General features: G+C 27.8%; 1 protein-coding gene across 1 annotated transcript; it reads right to left on the bottom strand.

Moving 5' to 3' along the window:
* Positions 1 to 14,662: 14,662 nt before the first annotated feature.
* Positions 14,663 to 15,940, bottom strand: LOC131630532 (myb-related protein 308-like). Its single transcript, XM_058901312.1, has 2 exons — positions 15,722 to 15,940; positions 14,663 to 15,539 (listed from the first exon to the last, which is right to left on the bottom strand). Exons 1-2 carry the CDS (start codon positions 15,852 to 15,854, stop codon positions 14,794 to 14,796), a joined length of 879 nt encoding a protein of 292 aa, XP_058757295.1. The 5' UTR covers positions 15,855 to 15,940; the 3' UTR covers positions 14,663 to 14,793.
* Positions 15,941 to 17,926: the final 1,986 nt, after the last annotated feature.

The raw sequence follows: 17,926 nt of genomic DNA, 5'->3' as shown, positions 1-17,926 counted from the left end.
CAAAATATTAAAGATCCAATTATAAAACTTATTGCAAAAACCAAAATAGCCAAGAGTTTTAATGATAAAGTCCCAACTAAGAGTTTAAAAGGCCTTGGACATATCAATATTCAAAGCCACATTACCACTATAACTTCTATTGTTAAGGAGGTTAATGGCCTCAGAGGTGAGGCAAATTCTATCCTTGATATTCCTGCCCACAACAAAGCCCTTTTGTTCAAGGGAAATCATAGAAGGCAAGATGGAAGATAGTCTGTCAGCAAGGATTTTAGAGATGATTTTAAGCTTAAAATTGGCTAAAGCAATGGGCCTGTAATGATTTAAGGTGTTAGGCTTATTCTTCTTGGGAATGAGAATGATAGTGTTAGCATTATAGTTAGGGAGGATCCAATCCTGCAGAAAAAATTGACTAACAGCATTTATAACATCGACTTTAATAATGTTCCAGTATTTTTGAAAGAAAATAGCACCAAAACCATCTGGTCCTGGAGCTGAATCAGTATTCATGACAGGCTTAAAAATCTCATTCTCATTAGGAGTCAAGGTAAGCATAACATTTGTTTGGTCATTCACCAACTTAGGTATAACCTTCAGAATTAATCATGTGTCCAACAACACAACATCTTGGTTAAATAACTTAGAAAAATGATTAACAAGATGATTTTCAATAATGTCACGGTCAGTGACAAAAACATCATTAATGTTCAAAGAAGATATCAAGTTATTTTTCCTTCTAATTTTGGCATAGGTGTGGGAAATATTTGTGTTTCTGCCCCTATCAGTATGCCAGTTGATTTTGGCCCTTTCTTTCCAAAACTCTTCCTCCATAATAAGAGCTTCTTCATGATCATGCTGAGCCTTAACCTCCCAAGCTTGAAGAGTATCAATATACCTTGTTAAGTTGATTTCCTGCTGTATATCCTTCAAAACCTTTTCATCCTCCAAAAATTTAACCTTCACATCTCCAAAATTTTTTTTGTTTCAATCCTTTAACTTATTCTTTAAGATCCTAAGCTTCTTGTCTAATATGTACATGGGGCAGCCATAAAGCTTGGTATTCCAACCCTCCTTAATAACTCTTTCACAATCATCATTGAGTGTCCAAATCATAAGAAGTTTGAATTGAGACTTTATAAGCGACTTTATCCAACACACAAGTAAACAAAAGAGGATAACGACCAGATCTAATTTTAGATAAGGTGTGACAAACCACAGTGCTACAAGAATCCAAAAGCTCAAGATTACAAACGACTATATCTAGTCTTTTCTTAGTAAAATGCATTCCCTTTTTCCCATTATTCCAGGTAAAGAAATTACCAATAGTAGGTAAATGTATGATATGATTTGAATAAGACCAGTTAAAGAAATCTCTCATGGGAATATTAATAGTGGTATTACTTCTTTTGTATTAGTCAACACTAATAGTTGTATTAAAGTCACCAATAAAAGACCAAGGGATGTTAAAATTGGATATGATGTTATCAAAGTTTTGCCATAGTTCTCTTCTATGAGAATAACAAGTAGAATCATTATAACAGAAAAGCCAAATTTCATGTTATGTAAAGTAACAGAAAAAGAAACATGCTGATTATCAACAAAAACAATGTCAAGGTTCAAGTGAGACTTACAAAAATACCAAAAATTAGGTAAGAGGCTTTCTGTTTTATTGAACCTAATTTTATATGTAAGCTCAAAATTTAAGAGGACTTGTATACCTCTCATGTTTTTCCAATCCAGCCATCTCTTCTTTTTATAATCTAATGGTTATTAAATTTTCATAGAGAAACAATGTTTATACAAATAAATATTACAAATGAGTGGTGAGGATTATGGCATAATGGAAGCATGAGAGAAAGAGAAGGAGAGAAACCATATCCGTTAAAATTTATTATAGTAATTAGTCTTTATATTTCAGTAACTAAATTGTTAAAATTTGTTATAGTAATTAGTCTTTATATTTCAAAAACTAAATTCTGCACAAGTTTAAGCACAAAATTAACGTGGACTTGTATACGTATATGTAAGATACTGTTCCTGTCTTAATTATATAAAAAACAAAAGAATAATTTTTATATTTATTCAAAATATAGTTATGTGTATTTAATTTTTTGACTTAAAAAATAACGTAATTATTAATTTATCTTTAATTAAAGAATTATTTATTAACAATTTTAAGTAATTATTGTACTGCCAAGAATTATTAATATTTGCTTATATTTAATATTGAAAAATATTTTTTAAAAATTACGTATAAATAAAATCGAAAGGGCATTTGTTATTGTTATTTCTTCTTTAATGAAGAAAATAAGTGATTACATTTATTTATAACATTTATGTTATATTTTAGTGTCTTATTCTATATATAGATATTTCATCCAGTCAAAAATCCAAGCTATGTTGTGATAGGTATTGTTTCAGTAACCATCAGTTTGTTTATTTTTCTAAAATTGAAATAATTATCCATGGCAATATTATTATTAAAAAGAAGATGCATGATCTTTTTCTTTCTTTTTAATTTAATTAATTCTAAAAAGTTTGTCTTACACATGATATATAATAATAATATGATTGGAATTTATGGGCTGATGGTCATAATTAAGTGCTAATCAAACAAACCCTTTCGTCATCCACCCACCAACCAATTTTGTTTTTATATAGTTAAATTCAAATTTTTGTATTTAATTAAAGGGTTAACCAGTGTCCTCACGGCAATGGTTAAACATTTTAAAAAAAGAAATTATTTTATAAAAAATTTAATAACTCTAAGGCAACAATTTTATCCTCAAACTTATCAAAGGGACACTAAAAGTCACGAACATAAAAAATTGTTCGAAATGACCCTCGAACTCGAAAATCGTCGAAACTGTTGCCACCGACCAGCCCGAACTACACAAACCGCGCCACCGACCCGCGATCGTACGATTGCCGCCAAGCATCTTGACTCCAGCGACCTGCTGGCACAACACCCTGGTTTTTTTGGCGGCTTTCGCCTCCTGCGGTAGCAACTCACTATCGCGTGACCACTATTTCCCGACCACCTCAATCGTCGGCGTTGCCTGCCACCGCAGCTCCGCCATACAAATTCCCATCCTTGTCGCCGCCACGACTCCGACTCGTAGATTCTGATTTTTTCGGCCGCCTCCACGGCTTTGTCGCACATCACTATTCACCAATTTTTGGCCCCAACCCAACTTTTCTGATTTTTTTCTTCATTTTTTACAATTTTTTTTTACTTTTTATGATTTTCTGCCTTTTTATTTTTGGAAAAATAGACCATTTGGGATCGCTTAAAATTCATAGGCAAATTATATAAAGTTCAAATTATCATAAAAATTTCATAAGGGAACAACACAAAATTAATAGAATCATATATTTTTCATTAAAATAAAAGATATAGAGCAACTCATCAATCAATGGACTTAGGGGTTTTGCCCAAATTCCTTTGGCTACAAACAAGAACACACAAAAGAAACATATAGAATAAGATGGAGAATATAGAAGGATAAGAATCCCTCACTATCCTGAGTTACTATAATCATCCATGAGTAAAGAAATTTTCTATTACCTCAAAAAATTTAAAGGTGGAAGGATTCTCACGATCACTCCAAGCTCAGCTCTATCTCCCAAATTCACGATCCTCCTCTTTTCTCAATTTCCAACTTTTACATGTATGTACAAAAATTACTCACATTAACTATTTATTTAATCCTAAGAATCTCAACTGATTCTCTCACCTCTTTAAGCTACTCATATCCCTCCCTAATATTTTTTTTTTATTTAAAATAATTCTAATATTATATTATTCATTAAATAATAATCTCTTCAATGTTTATTTGATAAACATCTAATTTTTAATTAAATAATATTATAAAATACCCATTTTATTTTAATTCAACTAAGTTATCTAATTCTTTTATTAATAAAATTACTCTAATTCTCCCAAAACACTATAAACATTCAATAAAAATAAATTAAATAATAACAATAATTCAAGCAAGACACATATATTCACTCAATTAAATCAAATAAATTAATAAAATATTAACTAAAGTCGAGGTGTTACAAAAGCAAGTCGGTTGATTCGGTCTAGATTTTGTGAACTTGTTTGTACCCTGATGTACGACATGTGTGTGAGATAATTACTTCTCTCTTATCAATTTCTTGCATGTTTCTATGATATTAAACAATATATCCAATCTACTCTATTTCTTATTTCTTTTTATTTTCTCGCACTTTTCTCTTTCTTATTTTCTTTTATCTATTCAACTAAAAAACAATTTTAATAATTTTGACATATTATACATTTTTAGGTAAATTAATTTTTTAAAAATCATTTAACCCTAAAATTGTGAGGCATGAAGCCTTAACTTGGGTTGCTTGACCTTAGGAACAACTTTTATAGTATCTATGAAAAACAAATGAAAAAGAGAAAACTCATAGTTTGATGTGATCATTTTGAACTATGTGAGATATCATAGTTGAGCATATAGTGTAGAACTATTTAAATCTCATAGTTTGATGTGATCATTTGGATCTTCTCTTGTAATATGTTTTAACTTTAGAAGCAAGCGTATTAAACTTGACTTAAGGAATCTTAACATCATGATATTGATATATAAAGTGTTATATGTAACATTAGGTTAAATAAATTCTCTTAATTTTCTTTTAGCCATATATGTAATAATAAAATTGCCTATAAAGTTTATAAAAATAGATAAAAACATTGGGAAAACTCTATAGAAAATTGTTTTGAGAGTTGATTTTATGCAAGAAAAATATTACCTCGATACAACAATTATCTAAAAATATTTACCTCTAATTAATTGTTCAAAAAAAATTTAACTTTAAAATAGATATTTTTCTCTTATAATTAAAATTTAATTTAAAAGAAAAATGTAACACTTTAAAATAGAAAGGAAAATATAAACATTTTACTATTGTGCTCGAAAATAATAGAATTTTGCTCCTATATATTTCTCAGCGCGATAAAGAATTCAAAATTACAAAGTTTTGAATGAAAAATATTTTTGGATAGGTTGATTTTTTTATAAAAAAGTAAAATAGTTGTATTGAAATTAGTTTGGAAAAAATGGTTATAAAAAGAAATTTTTTATTTCACAAAAAAAGGTAGTATTTAGGAAGAGAAAATAATTAGAAGAATTTGTTTGTTTGAATGTTTATTGATTTGTTTTAAATATTTGATGTAAAAAGGATTAAAAGACCTATTTTAAAATGAACAAGTCGTCGTAAATTATATTTTCAAAAACTAAAAATTAAAAAATAGTATATCTTATAAAACATTCTAAAAGAAAATTAGAACGATCACATAATCACAATCTATGTCTTAAAAACTCAATTATTAAAAAAACGTCACAATGAACCCTTTGCAATATTTTTCTATATAATTATTTTATTCTAAAAAAATAAGTTTTTGGACAATCAAGCTATATTGTAGTTTGTTTCCTAAGAAACCTCAAAGATTAAAATAAATACAATATATCAAATAATCTCCATATTAGAAATAATTATTATTCAAAATTATTAAAACTCAATAGTCTTAAACTAAAAGATGAGATTTTTCTTTTAAATAATCAATTAAAAAAAACTCCAATAGTGAATATTTTACATTAATTTTTAAGGTTTCAAAAAAAAAATATTCAAACCAAAATGGAGGCGCCAATATTATTGACGCATGCACCTAATTTTAGACTAAGACACTATGATTTTTGGTGTATGCAGTGCTATTATGTCAAACTTAACTTGTTGGGGCGCTAATATTATTGACGCATGCACCTAATTATAGACTAAGACACTATGATTTTTGGTGTATGCAGTGCTATTATGTCAAACTTAACTTGTTGGGGGCATGCTTTGTAAATTTAAGAGCATGTGCCATCAACCCCTTGTGCACTCATACAAAAAATAACATGCATGCATCAGGGGAGATGGTGCATGTTCTTAAATTTACAAAGCATGCGTCAATAGAATTGACATGACACAACTGCATGCGCCATACACCATGGCGTCTTAGTGTAAAATTAGGTGCATGTTTTGGTTTGATTTTTTTTATTTAAAACATGATTAGTTTGAAAATTAATGTAAAATATTGACTATTGAGATATTTTTTTGAAAAATTTGGTTATTTTAAAAAAGAAAATTCAAAAGATGACTTAGCATTTAATTATTTTCTCTGATCCTATTTATAAGAAAAATTTTACTTTTTAGATTTATTGAAAAAACAATGTATCTGATCCATATATTGTCTAAATACATTAGTTACTCAATATATTTAAAATACAAATTTTTTCTTATAAATAGGACAAGGGAGAGTATTATTTTTACAATAAAAAAAATTATAATGATAAATTAAAAGTAGTTACTACTAATACTTTAAGTTATTTATAAAAAACTGTGATCAAAACAAATAACTAAAAGTTATTATAGAAATATAATGTTTTAAAAAGAAAAAAACACATTCAAAATACTATGAGTATGAACAAATACATTTCACATATATCTGTCGACCAAGACTCTTAAACTCTATTAATAAAAGTAAAACACTATTTCTAAGACCAAAAAGAAAGTAATGTTACAACAGAAAAAATCTGACGAAAAAAAAATACTCATATTAGTTTCACAATTTTTTGTGTGCTTCATATTTCTTTTATGCTTACGTTTTTTCTAATTTTTTCCATCTCTTTCTTTGAATTTTCCTCCCTATTTATGTTCACAAACTACGTTAAAGTCTGAGGGACATGACCAAAATACAAGTGACGATTGCATCAAAATGTGAAAAAGGAAAAAAAAAACCGATGAAAAAGAAAAACATGAAGAACGTTCAAAATGTAGAAATAGTTTGAGAGTAGATTCATTGTATAAAGATTATTCATGTCGACTTAGAGTCCACACCAATGTATATATCAAATTTTGTCCGATTTGAGTTAGAGAATCTCACGATTTCATCATGTAAGAAAGTGTTTTCATTTAGTTGAACTGTTTATATAAATTACTTTTAATCTCTATCATATATAGGGTTTCGGCTTTAAAAAAATTTAAAAAATACATTTTATAATTTTTTTAAAAAATATTATAAGTTTTTTATATTTATTTTCTTAAAAAAAATTGAAACACTAACATAAACATACATTATTGAAGACCAAAACTAGACAAAATTATAATTTTATGAAAATCTATTTGAAATAACTTCAAAATTAAATAATTTTTTAAAAATTTTAATATTCAAATTTTTTTAAAATAATAAAATAAAATATATAATAACATTTTAAAAATAATTATACAAATCAAATTTTTATTTACAAATTATGTAACATTATAAAATCATTTTTAATAAAAAGTCAAAACAGACATGTCCATATAATATGAAACTGCTTTGACCAATTCGAATCAAATGTAAAAAAAATGAAAAATGTTCTTTGACTTTAACATGCGGATTATTTTGTACCATAATAAAAGAAAAGTAATAATATATGTAAAATATGAAGAAAAAAAGTCAAATATATTTTTGTTCCTTATAAATATCTCAAAATTTATTTTTCATTCCTACAAAAATTTTACGCTGTCAGTTTTTGTTCCTGTTATTTTTTAAAATTTTTAAAATTGTTTAATTATATTTTATTTTTTAAATTTTTTGAATTATTTTATTTATTCATGTTTAGAATACTATAAAATTTTTATTTACTAAATTTTAAATTTTTTTAAAATGAGAAGAATTAAATATAAATTTTTTGAATTTCAAAAAATAATAATAAAAGTAATAAAAATCTCGAGTTAGAAATCAATTTTTGAGTTTTTTTTTTCAAGGAAATTTTTATAACATTCTAAACATGTCTGAAAAATAATCATTCAAAAATACATATTAGTTTAACAGCAGTACTGAAACTACGTGGATAATAATTTTGTAAACCAAAACATGTCATTTTTTTATAGGAACAAAAAATAAAATTTAATATTTTATTAGAAATAAAAACATATCTAATCCAAAAAATTGAAAATGCACACTAGGATGACCAAAAGTGATAGTGTACCTCATGTGGCAAATTACTTGTAAAATAAAATAAATTAAGTTACTAAAAAATTAAATTGACTAACAAAATTAAAAAAGAATTCAAAATTAAGTTAAATTACAATTTTAGTCCTCGATTTTGTCTCATTCATAAAATTAGTTCTCCTATAATTTTAGTCTTTGCGCCACGTTTTTTTATAAAAAATTAATGATATTTTTTCGTTTTTTAACTTATATTTTTATTTATAAAATTCAATAATAGATCTATATACGATGACTTATTAAATTTTACAAATTATTTGTCATTTAAAAAAAATGTTAATTTTCTGTGCAAAAGTATGAAAAGAACATCAAAATTATTTAAATTTAAAATAAAAAAAAATTAAAATTGTTTAAATTTAAAATAAAAAATTAATTTTCGTAAATCAACTAAATTGAACGGCAAAAATTGTAATTAAACCTTATTTTTTATTATGAATGTAATATCGGTGAATGTTAGTGATGAGGATGAATTAAAGAGCTAAATTTATAGATCTCTTATTTTGAAATTTTAAGATTTTCTTTTTAGAAATTTAAATGTCGGCAAGGCTTTTTAAAATCACTTATTGATCCAACAAAATTATAAAATCACTTATTGGTAGGGCAAAATTGAGGTACAATATATTTTCATCTAGCTCCCTTATTTGATATCAATGCCATGATTTTTCAACTCTTTCTATCTATTCCACTAACTACAACTGCACCATTCAACCCTTTACTTAAACTTGGCCATAACTTATACATGCTATAGTTTAATTTTGTTTTTTAGTTGTGATTCATGCTATAGTTTTATTTTATTTTCTAGTTGTTAGTGTTATGTGTAGTCTTGGATTTATGACTTGTTTATTTTAGCTTTTTTTTTTTATAATGATTTTTTTAGTATTATATTTTTTACATTTATTTTACAAATTTGTTTTTTTATAAAAGTTTCAAATTTTTTAATAGTTTTAAAACATTATTGTAAGTATTTCATCCTCTAACTATAATATTTTTAATATTAAAATTTAAAAAACACTTAAAAATTTGAAGTTATTTAGTATAACTTTTTCATAAAAATTATTTTCAAGATACATTTTTTTTTAAAAATTATATGATTTTGATTGTGTTTTAATATTCAATAATAATGTATATTTATGTTATTTGATGTCAAAATTAATTCATAAAAAACTTAGTTACATTTTTTTTCGTATTATTTAAAAATTGTTTGTAAATCTTTTTTTAAAAATACAAAGGAATTCTTTTTTCAAATTTAAAGCAAAAGGGCCTTTAATGATAAGAGTTTATGTTGATTGATAAGTGGTGATTTTTTATAGTATAAATTGGCACTTATTGAATTGTTTTACTAAAAAAAGATATAGCAAAAATTCAATCTCTTTCAACATTTGCATGAAAGTGCTTAAAAATACCGAGTATATGGTCTTTAGATTTCAAAACAAAAATCCATACTTTTTTAGAGCGGTCGTCAATAAAAGTAACAAAATATGATGTAACACCTAAAGATTTATCATTCATCGTGCAAACATCAGTGTGAACTAAATCTAGAATATTTGGCCTCCTATGAGGATCATTACTATTAAATGAAACTCTATGTTGTTTACCATAAAACCAATGACTGCATGTTTTCAGAAGAGTATCTTTCACCTAAAGAAAATTTTTCTTTGCAAGAATATTGAGACCTCTTTCAGTCAAGTGATCAAGGTGTGTAAGCCATAAATAACTAGATGCATATTCAACTGCATTCACTTCCTTGTTGCATATGCTCTGCCATTGAGTCATTATCCTTGTATTTCATATTAATCAACTTCCTAATCAAACATGCTTTATTTTTCATGTTCTTGCGTCCATACAACTCTTTTATTTATTCCATATTTTCTGTGCATCGGTTTCAACTTCAATATATGGATATACACTTAAGTCCAACCATTTTCTGATTGTAGTAATTGTCTTCTGATTCATCTTCTACCATTCGACATTAGACTTATCACTTAAGTTTACCTTTTCCCCCTTAATAAGATCATGCAAATCTTTGTTGTATAACATATCTTCCATGAGAGTCTTCCATAGTGTATAATTAGTAGATTTAAGCTTAATCATATTGGGCTCTTGATTTTTCTCCATTTCAAATTGCACAAAACAAGTCAACCAGAGCTATGATTCTACTTTGTTGGAAAATAATCAAATAATCAAAATATTTTTCAAACTGAATACTTTCCCAAATTTGTGCAATTTAAACAGATAACTAACAGATCTATTTCCAGAGAACAATAATAATAACAGAAAAATAAAATAGAAAGATCATCAAATTTTTAACGTGAAAATTTTCCCTCAAAGTTAGAGGATAAAAACCACCTAGTCCAATAAACCTTCGACTATATCAATAACGTGTATTTAAGAGTCTTCCTAGTAACACTAGGGAATAACAATCGTCACTGATAAACAATAGGCTAAATTACAGTTTTGGTCCCCCTATTTTTGTGTTTTCACGATTTTAGTCCCCCTATTTTGTTTTTAAACACTTTTGGTCCCTCATTCCCACTTTGACTACAAAAAACGCTTATGTGCCACATTTTAAAATATATTTTTTGGTCTCCCATCCTCACTTTTGGTTCCCCATCCCCACTTGAGGATGAACTACTTATTTTAAAAAGTGACGCATAAGTGTTTTTTGTAACCAAAATTGGGATGCAGGACCAAAAGTGTTTAAAAAAGATAGGGGAACTAAAATCGTGAAAACACCAAAATAGGGGGACCACAACTGTAATTTAGCCTAAAAAATAAAAGTGGGAAATACACTCCAAACAAGTCCTCTAGAAAATGTGGGTATACCAAAACAACTCTAAGATAAGTTAAAAATACTCAACAGGAATATAAATAAAATTAACTAAGTGATATGAACAACATATATATGAATTTGTAGCTCTTTTCTATGTTGCAGTTCTCTAAAATCCTTGCTAACCCTTGTTAAGTTGCTTATTTGTTGTGTTGTTTTAGGGATTAAGGAATCCCTTTTAAATACATGCCAATTAAGTTTGGCCTAAAATAAACTCCTTTTTTCTTTTTTATTCTTTTTCTATTTTTTTCTTTTTCTAAATAAATGGTGGGACCCACTTTAAGAGTAAACCCACCCTTCACATAAGAACAAGAACTCAACAACACATAAAAGAATAAAATGCAAGATGTGAGAAAAGAGGTTACCAACGATGAAGCTTTTGGAGATAAAGGATGTTGGTGTTATTTAAAAGACCAATCAATGGTTTCTTCCTCCAAATCTCACATTAAAAGAAACTCTTTTTCTCTCTCAAAATTTTCAGCACTTCTTTACTCTAAAAAATTCTCCTTTGTCATAAAATAACCATTATTTATAGTGGAATGCTAGGGTTTTGGATGAGGATAATGACAGAGTTTTCTAGGGTTTTGAGATAGTAATGGGAGGTGAAAAATGCAGGTTTGAGGGAGATAAAGGGGCTGTCAAAACTTGGTCCCTAAGTCATCAAAATGCGTCATGCAAGGCAACAAATGTATCACCAAAATGACAAGATAAAAGGAGGGTAAATGTGAAACTAAAAAATTACTAGCACCAAAGAGGAAGATTCCTTGGTTAATGTTAAAAATTAATCTTTGGTCATGATTAAAGATTTTGTCATTTAGTCTTTGCCTTTGAATTAGAATTTTGGCAATTTGTTAGAAAACACTAAAACCCTAAATGCATTATTTTCTTTGGATTTTCATGATGAAATTAGAAACAATGGTAGGATCGGTGATAAATGAAGAATGAAAGACGATATTGAAATATTTTTGTATTTTTGAGGTTAATCGATGGATTTTGAAAAATAATGAAAAATCGAGAAATTAATTTTAATTGCCCAGACTAAACTGGGGCACTACATTAGGCTACATAAACTCCCCGTTTGAGAGACTTGGAGTTTCCTTGGGCATGACCAAACATATAAATCTCTCTCAAGTGGCGCGACCTAAGTCTAGCATAAGAGACTTAGTCTTAAGTCTTGTTCGAAGGCTTGATATAAGTCTCGCCCGAGAGGTCCAATGCCTCGCTTGAGGGACTTGTATAGTCTCATCAGCTAGGCTCCATATAAGTTTGCCTTAGGGACTGAGATTTCCATGCTATCTAAATTGACCTCCTGAGAGACTTGTAGTTTGGGCGAGAGCAAACATATAAATCTCGCACAAGAGGCGCGGTCGAAGTCTAGCCTAAGAAACTTAGTCTTAAGTATGGTCTAAGGGCTTGATAGAAGTCCTTCCCGAGAGTTCCAATGACTTGTCTGAGGGAATTATAGTTTCATCAGCCATGCTCTATATAACTTTACCTGAGGGGCTTGTAGTCTCATCAATCAAGCTCAACACAACCTCTTAAAGAACTTGAAGCCTAGTCGGTCTAGTTTGCCCCACATATCACCAAGAAACTTAAGCCCTTAAGATACTACAATATTCCATGGGCTATAAAACACTTTGCATTTTATCAAAGTCCTTGTGTTTGAGGAATTGTGTAGTGTCATATTTGTAAAGAACCTCACAAGAGCGAGAGCTTTGCAACCCTAGGAGGGGAGACAATCATATGTCGCCCTCTAGGAGGTATTGCCTCGCCTCAAGTATTTTCCAATCTCCTAGATATGGGAAGCATGGAAAAATACATATCTTGTGCAGAAAGGAGTTAGAGTCAGTAATTGGTCCATGTCTCTCTGGGAAATAGGAATTTTACGGCCCACTATTGACTTAGTGGGAAGTAATCCTTCCCAAGGAAACCCTACGCCCAAAGACCTATATAAATAGCTCACCCTTAATAGGTGAGAGGACAAATCATAAATTACATACTCATGCCTAAGCACCACGCTTGCATATAGAGTCTCTCACTTCACTTGAGAAGGTCATCTAAACCACTAGGCTTCTTTCCGCTGAGAGCAAGCTCTAGTCACCTTAAATTATTATAAACCTATTAAGGCCTCTAAATATCCTTAACACTTGTAAGAATACCTTGCACACATGTACTTTTTTACTAATACAAGAACTATCAATGGTTGCCTAAAATAGAACTTAGGCTATTTTAAGTGATCTCTAAACTAAGGTTGGCTAGATGATGTAATAATCCATCTCTCAATTATTATAAATTACATTTTGATTAGATAAGATGAAATCTATTTTTAAATATGCATATGTTTGAAACTCATGTGAATGGAACAACATGACATATGTAGTCTTGAAAATGTCTCTTCAAAGAATCCACTCCCTAGAGAGAATATCCCACCTCCGTTTATTGAACAGAACGAGATTTACATAGAGGAGGCCTTTCACTTCAACACCTCCACCAAAATTCAACTTACACACATTAGCCCAACTAACCCAATTGATTTTATTATTCCTTTTAGCACCCTTTATAGGATTTTTTATGAACCTAAACTACTAGGTTCCACATTTTCACGAGCATTTTTATGAAGAAAAAATTAAAAAAAAAATTGTATGGAGTTAAAGAAAAAGTTTAGGAGGACCACCCTACCTATCATACTCACAATATATTTCTCATAGAATCAAGCCACCTAGAACTTGTATTGATTAACACTTGGAAGTTTTGATCCTTACAAAGGTTGGCCTCCACTGGTAGGCCTACGTAGGATATGTTGGTGTAAGTCTTAGAGACCAATAATTTTATTAGAATTTCGTACTTGTATTGAATTATTTATTAATAATAAAAGATATTTCTTCGTTATATTCCAAAATAATAACGTCCTTATAATGGCTAGTTCATTTAATGAAACATTAAGCGCGGCTTAATCATGAGATCTCATTATCATAAATATACTATTCTTAAAGTATTTGTCGTCATGCCTTATTGTTAAGTGAGATAACATTAAGACATCGAGACTATTATGGGGATAAACTGATGATCATATTTCATGGATATAGAATTATCAAGTCTTCACATATAGGTATAAATATTAGGAGTAATATTTATATTGGATTGACCTGCCATGAGAATACTACATAGAATGTTATGCAAGTGTCATAAGTTATTCTCAAAGTGATAGTGATTTACAACACCTTTTGACTTAAAATCACTATGAACCCTAGATGTGGAGTCGGGTACTTTATTGTCAATCAACGTACAGTTAAGTGAATTGTAGTGCAATTAAGTAAGCTTTTTTAGCTTGCAACCTATACAAACGGTTCTATAAATAAAACCCTTATAAATAAAGACTTTTAAAATGAATGATACTTTCTATATGAAACTTTTTCATACATTTATTATTCTTTTACTCACTTACATTTTTTTTTTTTCATTTTATAACACTCATAAACATTTATTATTTATTGTTATTAATTAGAACTCATAATTTAACATACTTCCACCTCTGTAATTGAAACATACTAGTATAATATAATAGAAGAAATTAAATATTTGAACATTTTTTCCACTTCAATGATTTCTTAATTATTCAGAAAAGTTAAGTTAAATTCCTATATATAGAATGACAACAGGATCAAGATCTCTATTTTTATTTTCTAATGTTTAATTAATATCCTTTTACATAACCATGCATACATTAGTCATAGTGACGAAATCACTACGTAGCTAGAAGATATACAAAATCAAGAAAAAATACATAATATAGTATTATTACACTATTACTATATGATAATACTACTATAATTTATGAGTATTATAATAACATGATGAGTGAGAAGGTAGCAATATACATAAATTATTTTTTATTACCATTTCAAAGAAAGATTGATTCAGCTAAAGAATCAAACTCGAAATTACAGGTACCATCCACATTCAAGAGCTGGAAATATTCATCATAGAGTCTCTCTAGTGTTCCACGATCATTACACGTGTCAAAATATGATTCGCATTCAATATCGTTGACCAAGTCATGGTCATCACTAGAGAACCCAAATCTGTCATTTTCACCAATCTCACCAACCACACGAACAACGTTGTTGTTTATCACTTGTTCCGTTCCTTGTTTTTGTTGGCTACCAGATGATGAATTTGACTCAAATGTAAATGAACCACTATCTGTTCTTGGTAAAGTTAAGGCCTTAATCCTAATAGGTTTCGGTAAATAAACTTGAATTTTCTCTTCCTCTTGATGATAATCGTTATTGTTACCTTTTTTCTTGTCGTTTTTCTTTTGTTTGTTATTATTTTTCTTCTTTTTGTTGCCACCTACGTTGTTGTTCTTCTTGGTTTTTCCCTGTTGTTGTTGTTCATGATCTGTAACGTCACATGTTTGATCATTTCTTTGCATCTTTTTGAGGAGATGTGTGTTCCAGTAGTTCTTTATTTCGTTGTCTGTTCTTCCTGGTAATCTTCCGGCTATAAGTGACCATTTATTTCCGAGAAGTGAATGTAATCTTATTATGAGATCATCTTCTTCTTGTGTTATGTTTCCTCTCTTTATATCCGGTCGAAGATAATTCATCCATCTGAGCCTACAACTTTTTCCACATCTAAGAAGTCCTGCATCAATTTAGTTTCAATTAGATTTTATCGATATATTAAAGATTATACAGAAATAGAATACAGACAGACGTATAGTAATATAATCTTGCATCAATATTTCTAACGTATACAATATTAATAAAAACATATATACTAAAAGAAAGATGAAAATCATGATGATAGAGAGAGATTTTTCTTACCAGCTTTTTTGGGAAGTGATTTCCATAGACCTTCACCATGTGCTTGAATATATTTTGTGAGCAATGCATCTTCTTTAGTAGTCCATGGACCTTTGTGCAAGCCAACTTTAGCACAGCATGGAGCTCTTCCCATTTTTCTTGTAGGGTTTGTTATGTTTTTGCAGACTCTCACTATTAAAAAGTGGAAGAACAATTAAGGTAGAAAGTTCCTCTCTATCTAAGAAGTAGAGCACGTAAAGATCACAACACTTTGTTCTATTTATATAGGAAGTCGAGGAGACATTTCTATTTAATTATTATTATTATCATTATTATTAATATTATTAAATGTTACTATTATTAATATTATTATTCTTTTTTAATTTTCCATGTCATAGACAAAAGCAAAGACAATTTGTATGCGAGTTGACAGCGGTGGCTGCTATATATTGTTTTTTTTCACCACGTACATCTTCTATATAATGTTTATTCTTTTTGAGAAAGTTATTTTCACACCAATCTAAATTTTAATGCTTTTTTTCTCCAAATCACAATAATAATATAGTTTTTTTTTTGTAAGCAAGTTTTATAATAACGTGAAATTTTAACACCAAAATAAAGATATTGCACGAGAGACATCATACTTAAACTAAAATATCACTTAAACTAAAATTTAATAATTTTATTAGTATTCATTAGAAAAATTTCAAGTCTCATGTTGAGTTAATGAAAGAGAGATTGATTTATTTTTATATATAAAGTACACAACTCATTTTACAAGTTAATAATTTTATAATATTGAGTAAGATCAAATCCTAACTCTAATATTTATTGATATTAAAATTGATCGAATTATGGGCGTTAATATTCATGTGTCAAATTTAATAGTATTGTGCATGAGAGGGTAAAATGGGAAAATTCAAATTTAAAAAAAAAGTTATTTTTCTAAATTTTACCTTAATTTACATAAGTCAATATTTATATTTGACTTATTTTGATAAAGAATGTTGATTATATTGTTTTTATATATGATTTAATATTTTTAAATTTTTTTCACTTCAACTTAGTAACTTTTTTAACCTACGACAAGCCACCTAAGTTATATTACTGTATCTATATATAAAAACAAAGTAAAAATTGTTCAGATGGGTTTCTTCATTGGCGGTATTTGATTTGTGAATAAAATATTTAAAAGGTAAAATGGAAAGAATGGATAATGTTGAACCAACTCTCTGTCGTGGTGTTCTCTTTGTAATTTTTAGTGATACCACGTGTGCCAACTAGTATAATCATACTGTTTAAAAAAAAAAGACAACTGATTTAGAAGCTAATGGATCAATTATCATACTAATAATAGAAGACAAGTACTTAAAAAAATCACAAAAACTAATTTCATAAAACATAGTATTTGATTGAGCTATAAGTCATTCAGTCTTCCCTCGTGCTTTGTGAGATCCTATGTTTGATTGATTTGAGTGTCAATATATTTTTGTTTGAATGAAAAGCTAAAAAGAATTAAAGAGAAGAGTACTCTTTATTTGAACACTCAATAATGTTTGAATATTCCTTTCTTTTTCTTTTATAAAAAAACTTATTTTTTTAATTTAACAAATAGATAATATATAAGATTTTAATATTATTTAGATATATTAGTCATTTAATATTATTTAATATTAGTTATTCAATATATTTAAAAAATAATTTATTTTAGAAATAAGACTACTGTTCAAAATATTATTATTGAGTTATTAAGATGAGTACATTTTTATTTTTATATATTAGTAAAGTTTTAATCACAAATAATAGATTGATGGCTAATATCAAAACTTGCACATAACAAAAATTTTAATCGGATTTTTTTTATATGTTTTCAACTTTATTTTTAAATTAGCCTAATTTTTAAAGTAATTTATATTGTTCCCATGTTTCAAACAAATTATTATTTTTTGGTATAAAGGGTATGTTAATTTGCGTCACATAATATTTTTATTCATATTTAATTTTTTTGTAAAGATTATTTTCTATAAATTCTTTTACGATTTTTAACAAATTTTTTATAAGTATTCAAATTTAAAAAATACATATTTTTGTTAATATTTTCAAAAAACTTCGTAAAAAATTCATTTTTATAGCAAAATTTATAAAAAAAACTCTATTTTAATATAATAAAATTTATTAAAAAAAAAGTGATGTCGACCGGTGTAATTGATGTCTCTTTTATAAAAG

Source organism: Vicia villosa, unplaced genomic scaffold (genome assembly GCF_029867415.1).
Source record: "Vicia villosa cultivar HV-30 ecotype Madison, WI unplaced genomic scaffold, Vvil1.0 ctg.000691F_1_1, whole genome shotgun sequence".
NCBI lineage: Eukaryota > Viridiplantae > Streptophyta > Magnoliopsida > Fabales > Fabaceae > Vicia > Vicia villosa.
Note: the sequence above shows the minus strand (reverse complement) of the source record. Positions and strands in the feature narration are given on the sequence as shown.

Bases quoted from the DNA above. Each gene is read 5' to 3' on its own strand.
- LOC131630532 (XM_058901312.1), bottom strand. From the start codon at position 15,854: ATGGGAAGAGCTCCATGCTGTGCTAAAGTTGGCTTGCACAAAGGTCCA. The intron at 15,540-15,721 runs GTAAGAAAAATC...AAATTGATGCAG, and splicing joins ATCACTTCCCAAAAAAGCTG to GACTTCTTAGATGTGGAAAA.